The sequence below is a fragment of the Trichechus manatus genome, unplaced genomic scaffold, assembly GCF_000243295.1.
Source record: "Trichechus manatus latirostris isolate Lorelei unplaced genomic scaffold, TriManLat1.0 scaffold00090, whole genome shotgun sequence".
Classification (NCBI taxonomy): Eukaryota; Metazoa; Chordata; class Mammalia; order Sirenia; family Trichechidae; genus Trichechus; species Trichechus manatus.
In genome coordinates this window covers 5395459-5412328 of record NW_004444026.1, presented here as the reverse complement: position 1 = coordinate 5412328, position 16870 = coordinate 5395459, and the positions used below count along the sequence as shown (strand labels likewise).

At 41.1% G+C, this 16870-nt stretch overlaps 2 protein-coding genes across 7 annotated transcripts in view; both read left to right on the top strand.

Annotated features, from left to right (window-relative positions):
* LOC101354690 (arylamine N-acetyltransferase 1-like) overlaps window positions 1–3449 on the top strand; it is a 12863-nt gene extending 9414 nt beyond the window's left edge. For both annotated transcript variants that reach the window (XM_023736673.1, XM_023736672.1), the window contains exon 2: window positions 2103–3449. In XM_023736673.1, the coding sequence (XP_023592441.1) occupies window positions 2109–2981 (873 nt within the window). In that variant the 5' untranslated portion in view covers window positions 2103–2108 and the 3' untranslated portion in view covers window positions 2982–3449. The remainder of the gene's footprint in view (window positions 1–2102) is intronic.
* Window positions 3450–9732: 6283 nt separating this feature from the next.
* LOC101354440 (arylamine N-acetyltransferase 1-like) overlaps window positions 9733–16870 on the top strand; it is an 18843-nt gene continuing 11705 nt past the window's right edge. For 2 of the 5 annotated variants that reach the window (XM_004382095.2, XM_023736666.1), the window contains exon 1: window positions 9736–9933. The gene's annotated coding sequence lies outside the window, so the exon portion shown is untranslated. Of the gene's footprint in view, window positions 9934–16870 lie in introns of all 5 variants that reach the window. The other 3 variants (XM_023736671.1, XM_023736670.1, XM_023736667.1) reach the window with 3 other exon arrangements.

Here is a 16870-nt window from a genome sequence, read left to right as displayed (position 1 = left end):
AGCCATCAATAAGTTATTATATTTATTTATTTTATGTTTGCTTACTGTGTCCTAGCTTCTTGTTTTGTTTTGTTTTGATATGCCCAAATAGGCTGCTTGTGTGAGGTAGCCCGATCACCAGTGCCCCTGAAGCTCCAATGTCATGCCACCGGGTGGTCAGAGCTGCCACTTTGTGAGCCTAGGAGTCCACCCACTCCTCCTGTATGGATTCAGTTCAAGTGTCCAGGTAGTAGTCCACCAAGTGTGTGTTGCAGCCTCTCACCTACAGTCCTAGACAGTCATGGGTGATTGGTGGTAGTACAGGCATCCGGCTTCAGCAGGGGATCACACACAGAGGAAGGCAGGGGGCCCACGACCTCCCTCGAGTGTCCAGGAGGAAAGCGTGTCCCTATTCCCTAGAGCATATAGGTGAGTGGGTTTTTCAGCTGGACTATGAGCACCCAGTGCTGTTGGCTGTAAGGACTGGGGGGCAGCACTTATTCTTGGGCCCATGTCACAGGTGCATAGGTGGCATGGGTGGAACCACCAGTCAGACCCCTGATGTGGGTAGGTGAGGACACTGCTTAATGGGCAGAGCAGTGTCAAATGTCACAAACCTCCTACTTCACAGCTGAAACAGTTAAAGTTAGACTTCAGGTATATTCCCTGTTGTACTGTGGTAATGAGGGCCTATGCTGTTGAAATGGGCCCATAGAAATCTCTGCAGGGGGAAAGGCACTCAAAGTCCGTGGACCCCTTATGCCTTTGCCTAGGCAAAGGAGCTGCGCCTATCCTGAGTTCCTGGCTTAGGGGAGCTTTCATATTATTTTTTCCCCGTTTGTTAATTTGTTCCCTCTCCAAGGCTGGGAGAATGGGTCAGGGCCCATGACCAGTCGTACTACCAGCACAGGGGACTCGGCACTTGCTGAAGCTTTCCTGGACCCAGTGCAGAGCAGGGAGAGGGGAGGTAAATGGGAGAGAAGTTTTTCCCAAAGGGGGGTGTTTTTGATCCATGTGGTAGACCAGATGAAAGTGATTATCTTCCCCTGATCAAGGACTGCTTCTCACTGGTTCTGGATAGCTGAGTAGAATCTCTGCTGCTGTGTCTCTCCCAGTATGGAAAACACCTCCCAAGCACCGCTGCTTACCTCACCCTGCACCACGAGCTGAGCCAGCCTGAAGGGCTCAGGCTGTCACCGGGTCAGGTCTGACAACTCCTCGCTACTTCCGAACCATCTCTCCCTCCTCCTGCCACTCAGTCCAATTCCTCAACTTTGCCTTTGATGTTCAGGGCTCCTAGATTGTCGTATAACCGATTCACTTGATTTTTAGGGTCTTTGTTGCAAGAGGGACTACCGGAAGTGTCTGACTACGACACTATGTTGGCCCCGCCTCTGTAATTCCTCTTTTAATTAATATCATTACAATTACATTTTATTCATCACCAAAGAAACATATATAAGCTGTCATTTGGCTTGTCACTTAATCTAGATTTCCATTTACCTATGTTTTAAAGATGGAGGAAGTAAGAGTGAAGATGACATTACTTTACTTACAGGGTTACTGAGATTATTAAGTGACTTACAGTGAAAGTAATTCTTACATAAAATCACTAAACAATGAATTATTACTACAGATATTTATAACCATTGTTTGTAACGAAATACACCCACTACTTACTTATCGACATGGTTAGGCTCCAAAGACCAGGTTATTATCCAAAAATGTGCGTTATGTGAAATGGAGGATGACCACATCAGATCACAAAATTGAGGATGACTACATGAATACATAACTGCCAAATTACATCATTACATAACTGCCAAACCACTGAGAATCATGGCCCAGCCATGCTGACACATAACTTTAACCATCAAAGCCTGCGTTACTCTAGCCTTGCACCTCGGCATTCGTTTCTGCCAGATGTACATTGTTAACTGGCAAAATAGTCAGATAGTAGATGTTTTACTGTTGTTGTAAATTCAGAATACCAGATAACAAGATAGTCAATAAGTGAGGAGTAGGTGTATTAAAAACACATTATAGCTGTAATTAGCCTACTCAAGAAAATCCAAGCACAAAAGTCATTTTATTTATTTATTTATTTTGTTTTCTTGCTTTAGGAGATCATGGACCTTGAAGCATATTTTGAAAGAATTGGGTATACAGACTCTAGGAAGACATTGGACTTGGAAACATTAACTGACATCCTTCAACACCAGATCCGAGCCATTCCCTTTGAGAACCTCAACATCCATTGTGAAGAAGAAATGAAGTTGGACTTAAAGACCATTTTTGAACAAATTGTGAGGGGGAAGCGAGGTGGGTGGTGTCTCCAGGTCAATTATCTCCTGTACTGGGCTCTGACTACAATGGGTTTTGAGACCACAATGTTGGGAGGTTATGTCTACAGCACTCCAGATGACAGGTATAGCAATAACATGATTCACCTTCTGTTGCAAGTGACCATAGATGGCAGAAACTACATAGCAGATGCTGGCTTTGGACGCTCCTACCAGATGTGGCAGCCTCTGGAGCTAATTCCTGGGAAGGATCAACCTCAGATACCCTGCATCTTCCGCTTGAGAGAAGAGGGAGGAATCTGGTACCTGGACCAAATCAGAAGAGAGCAGTGCATTCCAAATGAAGAATTTCTTAATTCTGATCTCCTGGAAAAGAATAAATACCGAAAAATCTACTCTTTTACTCTTGAGCCTCGAACAATTGAAGATTTTGCCTCCATGAACACGTTCCTTCAGACATCTCCAGCATCTGTGTTTACAAGCAAATCTTTTTGTTCCTTGCAGACACAAGAAGGGGTTCACTGTTTAGTGGGCCTCACCCTCACCTCTCGAAGGTTCAATTATAAGGACAATATGGATCTGGTAGTGTTTAAGACCCTAAAAGAGGATGAAGTAAACGAAGTGCTGAAGAATCTGTTCAGTATTTCCTTACAGAAAAAACTTGTGCCCAAACTTGGTGACCAATTTTTTACTATTTAGAGGAAGAAGTAAAAAACGGTCATCAGTATTACTTCAAGTTTTGAAAGTTTTTATTTTTGAAAATTTCAAACATATACAAAAGTAAAAAGAATATAACACTAAGCTTGTCTTGTGTATTAATCACCCAGCTCATCAACTTTCAACCAATGGCCTATTGCATTTCTTCTGTATCCCCAAATTATTGTGAAAAAAATTCTAGACATTAAATCGTCTTTTCACCTATAAAAATTTCAGTACATATAGTTAAATGATAATTTTTTAATAAAACATAACCATACACCTTTTCAAAATTAATAATAGTAATGGCATTTTATTATTGCAGCCTGGGGTTATCTTGGGACACATTGTGATTTATGCTGGAAAATCTTTAACATTTTTCAATGTTGCATTCACAAAAAATATGGTAATACAATATAAAAACCAAAAGAAACCCATTGCCGTCAAGTTGATTCCGACTCATACTGACCCTGTAGGTCAGAGTAGAACTGCCCTATAGGGTTTCCAAGGAGCATCTGGTAGATTCAAACTACTGACCTTTTGGTTAGCAGCCAAACGCTTAACCACTACACCACCAGGTTTTCCAATACAATATAGAGGAGATCATTTCCACTGAGAAGAAGCCGTCCCTCAGAGGGCCCAAACGGCTGTAGTTCCTCCTTCCCTACTGACATTCAATGGCTTCAGGAACAAACAGTCACCAAACCACACACATACCTGATAACTTGTTGTTGTTGTCAGGTGCTGTCTAGTAGGTTCTGACTGATAGCATCCTTATGTAGAACAGAATGAAGCACTGCCCGGTCCTGCACCATCTTCATTGTCATTGCTATGTTTGAGCCCATTGTTGCAGCCACTGTGTCAATCCATCTCATTGAGGAACTTCCTTTTTTTCGCTGATCATCTACTTAACCAAGCATGATGTCCTTCTCCAGAGACTGGTTCAACCTGATAACATATCCAAAGTACATAAGACAAAGTCTCCCCATCCTGGCTTCTAAGGAGCACTCTGGCTGTACTTCTTCCAAAACAGATTTGTTTATTCTGGCAGTCCATGGCATATTCAATATTCTTTGCAAAAACCATAATTCAAAGGCATCAATTCTTCAAGCTTCCTCATTCAATGAAAGCATGATAGCTAGCAGGGCTAAAGTGTTACATTCCAGGCTGACACCCCCATGTCCAACCATTCACTCCGCCGGTAGTCAGGCTGGAAAATCTTTGTAGTGAATCGCATCCCTCAGAATATAAAAATGGCTAAGGGAGGAACTAGCTGGTCCCTCACCTACTGTGCAAAGTGGGGGAGCACACTTAGAGGGTTTCCGTCTCTGCCTGGACAGCCTTTTTTTGAGCCAGAGGGGACCACTCACCATGGAACTCTTCCTGTTGTTTGTTGTCTCTTTTCTGTCAGTAAACAGTTTCGTTTGCCAACATTTTTGATTGTCTCGTATGTGGCTCAGTCAGACTAGATGGACATAGGACCCACAGAGGAGTTGATACTACTGGTTGGGGTCCTCATTCTAGTAGTCTTGCGGCTGCTTGGGATGTTAGGATTGCCCCTGAGACAGCCAGTGTGTATCGTGCATCTATTAAATTCAACCAGCATTTATCCTCTGTCTACATTTTACAAAATAACACGTGTATAATTTGGGATTGGAATTCAACAAAGAAAAATGAGATATGATATTTGCCTCCAAATAGCCTAATGGTTCCCAGGGCGCGATTTCAACCAATACATGGTAGCATGTGACTAGGTATCAAGAGAGTGGCACAGCTAATCATTTCCAGTGCAGTGGCTTTTAGCAACCATAGTTATTCCTGTACCATTTTGTTAATATGGGAACGTGATACCAGATTGAGAAATTTCTACGTCCTTCTTTGTCCCTGCCCTGGAACTTCTCTGTTGATACTGCTGCCCCGGTTGCCTGTTCAGCCCATACACATGCCCAAACCAGAAATATTAGGAATATTTAATGGAGAAATGAGATGGAAAAATGAGTGGAACATAAAGGTGGCCGACTTGGGAAAGTACTGGCTCTCCCTCCCTCCCTGCTTTGCCACCCATTTCTCAAACTCTTGCACCCTAGATTACACTCACCAATGAAAAATTTCATTCAAACCTTTTTCTTAGGTGATTTTCTCTGCAGGAAGCTAAGTAGTATTTGAGTGGTATTAAAAGTCATAATAATGAATGAGATCACCCAGAGAGTATCTGGACATTGAGAAGAGAAAGTGGTCCACAACTAAGGCACTAAAACCTTTATAGGTGGAAGAGAAAAGACAAGGCCAGCTAAACAAGAGATACAGCCGGTGAGTTATAGGGAAACCAAGAGAAAGTGGAATCGTGGAAGACAAACAGAAAAAGTGTTTCAAGTAGAAGGAAATGGTCAAGTGTGTTGAATGCTGCTGAGAAATAAAGAATTATAATAAAAATATGAATTTGTCTTATTTAATAACATGGACATCATTGGTGACCTTGACAACAGCAGTCTCCTGGGTAGGTGGAGATGGAAGTCTGATCCAAGTGAGCTGAGAAGATGGGCATGGGAATCTGAAGCAGAGATATTAGTCTATAAAGATCATACTTTCTAGAGTATGATCCCACTGGTACAAAACAGGAACACACAAAACTATACAATATGTGCCTATAAGGATAAATGTATGAAAATACTTAGCAAAATATCTGGGTGCTTATGTACCAAACATATAACAGTCATTCAAAGATGACTCTATTCTGCTATGCAAAATGTCACTTTGTTTTTACAGGGTGAGAGTACAAATGCATCACTTGTATCAATCATCAGAGACGGTTAGTGCTTACCTTATTCTCCTCTTCTTTGTAGGCACAGGCTAGACCACATCACCAACCCTCCTTAGAAGTTAGGTATAACTATGTTGACCCAGTTCTAGCCAATGGAAGGAGAGTGAGGATGACATGCACGACTTCTAGGCTTAGCCACAACTGGTGGTGTGCTCTTTGCTCTCTTTCTCCACTGGCTGAATGGAAAAGACACCTAGGACATAGAGGAGAGTTGGGACACAAATGAAAGAAGAACAAAAGAGCAGCCAGCATCCCTGAATGATTCTGTGGTACAACATGAACTGTGATATGGTGAGAAATTGGTTTTTCAAGGAGTTTATTTGCTTGTTTGGAGCCCTGGTGGCATAGTGCTATTGGCTATTTTGAATCTGACAATCGTATTGTCTATGCTGGGAACAACAAATTGAAGAGGAATGGCATTACATTCATCGTTAAAAAGAACATTTGGAGATATATTCTAAAGTACAACATGGTAAGTGATAGGTTAATATCCATACATCTTCAAGGAAGGCCAGCTATTATGACCACTATTCAATTTACACTACAAACTCGAACACCAAAGATGAAACAATTGAAGATATTTACGATTTATTGCAATCTGAAATTGATCTAATGTGCAATCAAAATTGATAATAACTTGATAATTACTGGTAATTGGAATGCAAAAGTTGGAAACAAAGAAAAAGAATCAGTAGATGGAACAGATGCCTTGGTGATAGAATTAAGGTCACAGATTACATGGTAGAATTCTACAAGACCAATGACTTATTCATCAGAAATACTTTTTTTCAACAACATAATAGATGGCTATACATGAGGGCCTCACCAATGGATTACACAGGATTCAAAATCAACTATATCTGTGGAAAGAATTGATGGAGAAGCTTAGTATCATTGGTCAAGATGAAGTCAAATGCCTGAAGTAGAAAAGACCACTAATTGCTCATGTGCAAGTTGAAACTGAAGCTGAAGAAAAAGCAAGTCCACGAGAGCCAAAGTACGACCTTAAATACATTCCGCTTGAATTTAGAGACCGTCTCAAAAATAGATTTCAGTCACTGAACATTAATGACCAAAGAATAGAAGACTTAAAGGAAAACATCAAGGGCATCATACATGAAGAAAGTAAAAGCTCATTAAAAAACAGGAAAGAAGAAAAAGACCAAAATGGGTGTCAGAAGAGACTCTGAAACTTGGTTGTAAGCACAGAGCAGCTAACGCAAACAGAAGAAATGATGAAGCAAAACAGCTGAACAGAAGATTTCAAAGGGCCACTTGAGAAACAAGGTAAAGTTTACGATGAAATGTGTAGAAATCTGGAGTTAGAAAACCAAAAGGGAAGCACACGATCAGAATTTCTGAAGCTGAAAGAACTGAAGAGAAAATACAAGCCTCAAGTTGCATTGCTGAAGGATTCTAAAGGCAAAATAATTGAACAACATAGAAACCATCAAAAGAAGATGGAAGGAATACAGAGTCACAACACCAAAAATAATTAGTTGACATTCAACCAATTCAGAAAGTAGCACATGATCAAGAACTGCTGGCACTGAAGGAAGAAATTCAAGCTGCACTGAGGCCTTGGCAAAAAACAAGGTTCCAGGAATTGACTGAATGCCAATTGAGATGGTAGAGCAAATGGATGCAATCTGGAAGCACTTACTCGTCTATGTCAAGAAAATTGGAAGAGAGCTACCTGGCCAAGCGACTGGAAGAGTTCCCTATTCGTGCCCATTCCAAAGAAAGGCTATCAAACAGAATGCAGAAATTACCAAATAATACCATTAATATCACGTTAGCAAAATTTTACTGAAGAGAATTCAAAAACGACTGCAGCTATACATCAACAAGGAGCTGCCAGAAGCAAGCTGGTTTTGGAAGAGGACGTGAAAAGATGGATATTATTGCTGATGTCAGAAGGATCTTGGCCAAAAGCAGAGAATACCAGAAAGATTTTTACCTGTGTTTTATGGAATACATGAAGGCATTCAACTGTGTGTATCATAACAAATTCTGAATAACATTACAAAAGAACAGGAATTCCAGAACATTTCTTTGTGCTCATGTGGAACCTGTACATGGATCAAGAGGCAGTTGTTTGAGCAGAACAAGGGGATAATGCATGATTTGAAAGTGGAAAAATTATGTGGCAGGGTTGTGTCCTTTCACCTACTTACTCAATCTGTATTCTGAATAAATATGAATAGAACATAGCATCAGGATTGGAGGAAGATTCATCAACAACCTGAGATATGCAGCTGACACAACCTTGATTGCAGAAAATGATGACTTGAAGCACTTCCTGATGAAGGTCAAAGACTATTCAGCCTTCAGTAGGAATTATGCCCGAACGTGAAGAAAACAAAAATTCTCACAACTGGACTAATAATCATCTTCACGATAAATGAAGAAAAAAATGAAGTTGTAAGGATTTTGTTCTACTTGGATCAATAATCATAGTCCAGAGAAGTAGCAGTCAAGAAATAAAATGACATGTTATATTGGGCAGACCAGTTGCAAAAGACATTTTTAAAGTTTTAAAAAACAAAGATGTCACTTTGATGACTACAGTGACCCAAGCCATGGTTTTTTCAATCACATCATAAGCATAGGAAAGATATACAATTAAAAAAAGGAAGACAGAAGAAGAATTGATACATTTGATTGTAGTGTTGGTGAAGAATATTGAATATACCACGGACTGCAAACATAACAAATAAATTTTAGAAGAAATACAACGAGACTCCCCCTTAGAAGCAAGGATGGTGATACTTCAGCTCACTTACTATGGACATGTTCTCAGGAAAGACTAATTGCTATAAAAGGACATCATATTTGGTAAAGTAGAGGGTGAGCAAAAAGAAGGTATTTTCTAATAGAGAGGGATTGACAAAATAGTCACAACAATGAACTCAAACGTATCAACAGTCATGAAGATGGCACATATATTATACATAAGGTCACCATGAGTTGGAGCTGATTTGACTGCAACCAACAGCAACAACTTTGGCAGGTTACCTTCATGAACAAATGCCACTTAATCGCACTGGAAGGACACTAGGATGTGGAGTGTTGTCCATGTCTCGGAGTAATCCCACCCAAGGAGGAAGAAGTGGGAGGAGGGGGATTTATCTTCCAACTCCCATCATCATGGGCAGTGTGCTGGTCCCAGGGCCATTAATTTGTATGTCCATCTAGCCACCCAAGCATAGGCCAAGGGAAAGCCTTCAGGTAGAGTTTCACAAGTTCTTGCAGCAGGTCACAGGTGCATATACTGGAACAGTAGGGGCTGAGGCTGTAGTACAAGGCAAGAATAGTGTCATAAATTGATTCCTTAAAACATAGTTTAGAGTGCAAACTATGATAAACAGCAAAACTTACAGACAACATCATTTATATGTATTCAAAACACATGCAAACACAAAACCACAGGACTTATTACCTCATACCATACAAGTGGGCATGATGCAGATGATCACTAGGGGTACCTTTGGGTGGGGGCATGAGAGTGAGTGGGAATGGGAAATGAAAGAAAGAAAAATAAAAACAGAGAGGTCTTTCAGGAATTAATAACAAAAGTATGCCCTAGGGTGAAAATCTTCCATTCTTTCCTCCTGCCTGCTCTAGATTAAAGGATCAGCCCTTCCCTGACCCTGTGATGCTCTCACCTCCACATCACACATAGGAAGCCTTTTTCACACACCCTGAGCAGGAACTGTGTCAAATACAAGGTCACACCCTTCACAGGAAGTCATGTATGCACACTTTTTCAATGAACAGTTTTGAATAAGACAGGTGGGGCCCCGAGGCCTAAGAACTACATTTCCCAGAGATCCTGGGGCCAATTCGAAACTGGACTCTGGGGGCAGGACTTTGTGGAAAGCCAATGAGGGCCCTGCAACTTCAAGTGTGAGAACTGTTCTCTGCCTGGTTCCTGGCTGCTTGTCAGAATCTACTTAACTACAGTGGGGTTGGTTTTGGTTTGATCTGGTTCCTCGTTGCTGGTCTGGTTCCTGGTTGCTGGTTGGCTTCCTGGTTGCTGGTCTACTTCCTGGTTGCTGGTCTACTTCCTGGTTGCTGGTCTATTTCCTGGTTGCTGGTCTACTTCCTGGTTGCTGGTGCTAGGACAGGTTGGTAAGTGAGGTGCAGTGTACTTTCAATTTGAGGCTAATGGGGATAAATCTTATCTCAAGTGTGAGGCCTGAATTTCAAGTCCAAAGGTAATCCAGAAAGTTTGGCTGACACATGCTTTGAATCCCAATCTGACTGCTATAGAGCATAATGGTGAAGATAACAGACCTTTCATTCAAACTGTTCAGCTTAGAGTGACAGCCAGCTACGAACTTAAGCAAGTCACTTAGCTTCTATAGACTCGGCTTCTCTGTCACTAAAATGGAGCAAATAATCGTCCTTACTTAACAGGGCTGTTGTGAGGATAAAATATGGGTAATGAAATGTAGCTAAGATTTTAAGGGAACTTCCTTAATTGGATTTAACTTTTAATAGTGATCTACCCTCTCCTGTCTCCCCAAAGGTGTGTGTCCCAAAACCAAACCAAGCCTGTTGCCATTGGGTCGATTCTGACTCATACTGACCCTATAGGACAGAGTAGAATTGCCCCATAGGGTTTCCAAGGGGCGCCTGGTGGATTTGAACTGCCAACGTTCTGGTTAGCAGCTGTAACTCTTAATCAGTAAGCCACCAGAGTTTCCTTGTAGGTAGCAAGCTCATAACCATTCCTGACTCTTCTATATTCGCTAATCTGAAATCCCTTAAATCTCTGGGATGTGGTTGGACTGTGCTTTTTTGCAGTGTCAAGGGGTGAATTTTCTCATGTTGGAAGCAGGCTTAGTAGGACAAGGTCTCCAGGAGCCAGAAATGACAAGACACTCAACTCCTCAGTGTCAGACTGACTGAGGGCATTGTCTCCCAGGCACAGACTTGCTAGAAAATCACACAGTAAGAGGGACCGTGACTCAACATACAGCCCTAGGAGCAAGGTGCTGAGGTACCCAAAGGCTCTCTGCTCAGTGACCTGCTCTCAGGCCCTGGCTCTATGCCCACTCCCAACAGCTCCTGTCAGTTCTGAGAAACTTCTCTTTCTCCTTCCTCAGGCCCCTCCTTTTAGGTCCTCAAACACAAAACAACTAACCACACCCTGTATCTCAAAAGGAAGTGGTTAACAGTCCACTCTCCAGCTGCCGTCTGCCTGGAGATTTGTTTGGCTTTTACAAAATTTAAAAAGTTCTGAGTCAATTTTAAAAATGGAGTTTTCACGTAAAAGTCTGTGTTTCCTCCTTCTGCTGGAGGAAGGAAAAACCATTCCAAACCTCTGGGTGCCTTGGGTGCTCATTCCACACATTTTCAGCTATAGCACAGTGGTTAAGAACTATGACTGCTAACCAAAATGTTGGCAGTTCGAAGCCGCCACCCGCTCCTTGGAAACCCTGTGGAGCAATTCCACTCTGTTCTGTAGGGTCACTATGAGTTGGAATCGACTCAACGGCAACGGGTTTGGTTTGGTTTGGTCAGCTCTAGCAGCTATTTCTCTTTGCATGGGGTTTTCCAGCTGCTCCACAGACCCCGCACCACTCGCCTGGCCTCTGGAGGCATTTTTTCTAGAGCCAAGGCTGGGACCCAGGACTTCAGGACATGAAGGACTACTGAAGGACAGTTTTGGGGCAGCACTTGCCCTGCAAGTTCTCTTTTTCCATCCAGAAAATCAAAAGATTGTTCATTTGCCTCTAGTGAGAGTCTTGTGGGGGCAGAGGGCTGGGTCTAAGTGTCAGTCCAGTGGGATGCTGTGTCATCACTGCAGCAGAAACAAAAGGAAAGAGAGAGAGGAAGAAAAGGAAAAAAAATATACACAGAGAGAAAGAAAAGCCACTTGTTAGTTCTCCTTAAAATTCTTCTATTCGACCCAGCATTTCCACTTGGAGAAATAAGCCCAAGGGAAAACAGGTACTCAGACAGACACTTGTGCACAAATGTTCATAGCAACACTATACACAGTAGGCAAAAGGTGGAGACAACCCAAATGGCCATCAGCAGATGAAAGGGATAAACAAAATGGAGTACATGCATACAAAGGAATGTATTTAGCCATAAAAGGAATGAAGGACTAATACATGCTACAAAGTGAATGAGCCTCAAAAACACTATGCTGCAAGATGGCAGAGTAGTCAGATGATTCCCATGGTCCCTCTTACAGCAAAGACCTGAAAAATCAAGTGAACTGATTGTATATGACAATCTAGGAGCCCTGAACATCAAAGGCAAAGTTGAAGAATCAGACTGAGTGGTGGAGGAGGGAGAGATGGTTCGGAAGCAGCGAGGAGATGCCAGACCCGGAGCCCTTCAGGCTGGATTAGCTTGTGTGCGCAGTGAGGCAAGCAGTGGCAATTGGGAAGCGTTTTCCACATTGGGAGAAACCCAGTGGCAGAGTCTACTTGGCCATCCAGAACCAGTGAAAAGCATCACTCAAGCGGCTAAAGATAATCACTTGCATCTGGCCTACCACGTGGATCAAAAAACACCCCATTTTGGAAAAACCTTTCTCCCATTTACCTCCCCCTGCCCTGCTCAGCACTGAGTCCTGGGCCAGCTTCAGCAATTGCTGAGTTCCCTGGGCTGGAAGTAGGAGCTGTCATGTGCCCTGAGCCATTCTCCTGGCCTTGGATAGGGAACAAATTAACAAACAGGGAAAAAATAAGCTGCTATCTCCCCTAAGCCAGGAACTCAGGGTTGGCACAGCTCCTTTGCCTAGGCAGAGGCACAAGGGGTCTATGGAATTTGAATGCATTTCACCCCTGCATAGACTTATGTGGGCCCATTTCAACAGCATAGTCCCTCATTACCACAGTACAACAGGGTATATACGTGAAGTCTAACTTCAACTGTTTCAGCTCTGAAGTGGTAGGTTTGTGATATTTGTCACTACTCTGCCCATTAAGCAGGTTCTTCACTTGCCCACATCAGGGGCCTGAGGACTGGTGGCTCCAACCATGCCACTAGCCACCCACAACAATGGCCAAAGAATAAGTGGTGTTCCCCAGTCCTTACATCCAACAGTTCTGGGTGTTCATTGTCTGGCTACAAAACTCCCTCTTCCCAGACACTCAGGGCCAGCCATCAGCCTCCTGCCTTGCTCAGTGAGTGACCCCCTACTGTAGCTGGATACCTGTGCCTACCACAATTACCCATGCCTGTCTAGGACTGTAGGTAAGAGCCTGCACCACACATTTGGTGACCAACTACCTGGACACCTGAGCTGAAGCCATACAAGAAAATTACCGGACTCCTGGGCTCACATACTTAGTAACAGATCTAACCACTTGGTCACAGGACATTAGAGCTTCAAAGCCATCAGTAATCAAACTAGCTCACATGAACAGCCTATTTGGACATATCAAAACAATACAAACCAAAAGCTAGGAAACAGTAAGCAAATGTAAAATAAATAAAGTATAATAACTTATTGATGACTCAGAGACAACAGTCAGTATCAAATCACATAAAGAGGCAGACCATGATGGCTTCAGCAAGCTCCCAAAATAAAGAATCAAGAAATTCTCCAGGAGGAAGAGAATTTCTTGGAATTACCAGAGGAAGAATACACAAGATTAATATACAGAACTCTTCAAGAGATCAGGAAGGAGATCTTGCAAAACACAGAAAAAGCCAAAGAATACACAGACAAAGCAATAGAGGAACTTAAGAAGATTATTCAAGAGCATCATGACAAATTTAATAAGCTGCAAGAATCCATACAGACAGCAGTCAGAAATCCAGAATAAAATTTCAAAATTAGACAATTAAATAGAAAGTCATAGAAGAAGAATTGAGGCAGTAGAAAATAGAATTAGTGACATTGAAGGTAAAGCACTTGACATCAACTTATTTGAGGAATAGTCAGATGAAAGAATTTTTTAAAATGAAGAAACTCTAGAATTCTGTGGCACTCTGTCAAGAGAAATAACCTAAGAGTGATTGGAGAACCAGAAGGGGGTGGGCGTGAGGGGGATAACAGAAAATACAGAGGAAATTGTTGAAGATGTGTTGACAGAAAACTTCCCTGATATCATGAAAGATGAGAAGATATCTAGTCAAGATGCTCATCGAACCCCAAATAAGGTAGATCCCAAAAGAAAGTCACCAACACATATTATAATCAAACTGACCAAAATCAAAGATAAAGAGAGAATTTTAAGAGCAGCTAGGGATAAACAAAAAGTCAGCTACAAAGGAGAGGCAATAAGACTAAGCTTGGACTACTCAGCAGAAACCACACAGGCAAGAATGCAATGGGTTAACATACATAAAACTTTGAAGGAAAAAAATTGCCAGTCAAGAGTTATATACCCAGTATAACTGTCTCTCGAATATGTTGGTGAAATTAGGGCATTTCCAGATAAACAGAAGTTTAAGGAATTTGCAAAAACCAAACCAAAACTACAAGAAATACTAAAGGGAGTCCTCTGGTTAGAAAATCAGAAACATCAGATAACCCAAGACTAGAATACAGGACAGAGCAACCAGATATCAACCCAGATAGAGAAGTCACAAAAATAAATCAAAGATAAAACACTAAAAATAGGGAAACAGAGATGTCAATATGTAAAAGATGACAACATTAAAAGAAAAAAGGGACTAAAAAATGTAGATATGGATTTTTCATATGGAGAGGAAGTCAAGGTGATATAAAGAAAAGACTGGTTTAAACTTAGAAAAACAGGGGTAAATATTAAGGTAACCACAAAGGAAACTAACAATCCTACACATCAAAATAAAGAATGCATATATATAAAGACTCAGCAAATACAAGATCAACAACAATGAAAAAGATGAAAAGTAAATACATAAACGACTCAGCACAGAAAATTAAGTGGAACAAGGAAACTGTCAACAGTACACAAAAGAAAGACATCAAAATGACAGCACGAAACTCATACCTTTCAATAATTACGTTGAATGTAAGTGGACTAAATGCACCAATAAAGAGACAGAAAGTGGCAGAATGGATTAAAAAACACTATCCGTCCATATGCTGCCTACAAGAGACACACCTTAAACTTAAAGACACAAACGAACTCAAATTCAAAGGATGGAAAAAAATATGTCAAGCAAACAACTCTCAGAAAACAGCAGGGGTGGCAATATTAATCTCTGACAAAATAGACTTTAAAGTAAAATTCACCACAAAGGATAAGGACAAATATTACGTAATGATTAAAAGATCAGTACGCCAAGAGGACATAAGAAAAACAAATATTTACACACCCAAAGACAGGGCTCCAAAATACATAAAACAAATTCTAACAGCATTGAAAAGAGAGATAGATAGCTCCACAATAATAGTAGGAGACTTCAACACTCCACTTTCCGTGAAGGACAGAACATTCAGAAAGAAGCTCAATAAAGACACGGAAGATCTAAATGCTACAATCAACCAACTTGATGTAATGGCCATATACTGAACACGCCACCCAACAGCAGCCAAGTATACTTACTTTTCCAACACACATGGAACATTCTCCAGAATAGTCCACATATTAGGCTACAAAGCAAGCCTTAACAGAATCCAAAGCATCGAAATATTACAAAGCATCTTTTCTGACCATAGAGCCATAAAAGTAGAAATCAATAACAGAAAAAGCAAGGAAAAAAATCAAGCATATGGAAATTGAACAACTCCTTGCTCAAGAACTACTGGGTTATAGAAGAAATTAAGGATGGAATAAAGAAATTCATGGAATCAAATGAGAATGAAAACACATCCTACCAGAACCTTTGGGAAACAGCAAAAGCAGTACTCAGAGGCCGGTTTATAGCAATAAATGTACACACCCAAAAAGAAGAAAGGGCCAAAATAAAAAGATTAACCCTACAACTGGAACAAGTAGAAAGAGAGCAGCAAAAGAAGCCCTCGGGCACTAGAAGAAAGGAAATAATAGGAATTAGAGCAGAATTAAATGAAATAGAGAATAGAAAAGCAACTGAAAGAGTTAACAAGACCAAAAGCTGATGGTTTGAAAAGATCAACAAAATTGATAAACCACTGGCCAAACCGACAAAAGAAAAACTGGAGAGGAAGCAAATAACCTGTGTAAGAAATGAGATGGGTGAGAACACCACAGACCCAACTGAAATTAAATGAATCATAGCAGAATATGAAATATTATATTCTAACAAACCTGAAAACCTAGAGGAAATGGACAAATTTCTAGAAACTCACTACCTACCTAAACTAACACAATCAGAGGTAAAACAACTAAATAAACCTATAACAAAATAAGATATTGAAAAGGTAATTTAAAAACTCCCAACAAAAAAAAAGCCTTGGCCCGGATTATTTCACAGGGAATTCTACCAAACTTTCAGAGAAGAGTTGACGCCACTTCTACTGTCATGGATTGAAGTGTGTCCCCCCAAAATATCAGTCAACTTGACTAGGTCATGATTCCCAGTGTTGTATATGATTGTGTAATCTGATGTGATTTCCTTACGTGTTGCAAACTCTATCACTATGATGAGGTTATATGTGATCTCCTTATGTGTTGTAAACTCTATCACTATGATGAGGTTATACTGAGGACGTCTACAAGATTAGATAGTGTCTTAATGCAATCTTTTCTCAGATATAAAAGAGAGAAGGGAGCAGAAACACCCGGCAGCCTCATACAACCAAGAAAGCAGTGCCAGGAGCAAAGCATGTCCTTTGGACCTGAGGTTCCTACACAGAGAAGCTCCCAGACCAAAGGAGGATTGATGACACGGACCTTTCTCCAGAGCTGATGGAGAAAGCGTTCCCCTGGAGCTAAAGCCCTGAATTTGGACTTGTAGCCTACTGGACTGTGAGAGTATAAACTTCTCTTTGCTAAATCCTTCCACTTGTGATACTTCTGTTAGAGCAGCACCAGATGACTAAGACAGCTACTAAAGGCATTTCAGAGCATAGGAAATGATGGAATACTCCCAAACTCATTCTATCAAGCCATCGTAACTCTGATACCAAAACCAGGTAAAGACACCACAAAAAAGAAAATTATAGACCAATATCCCTCATGAACTT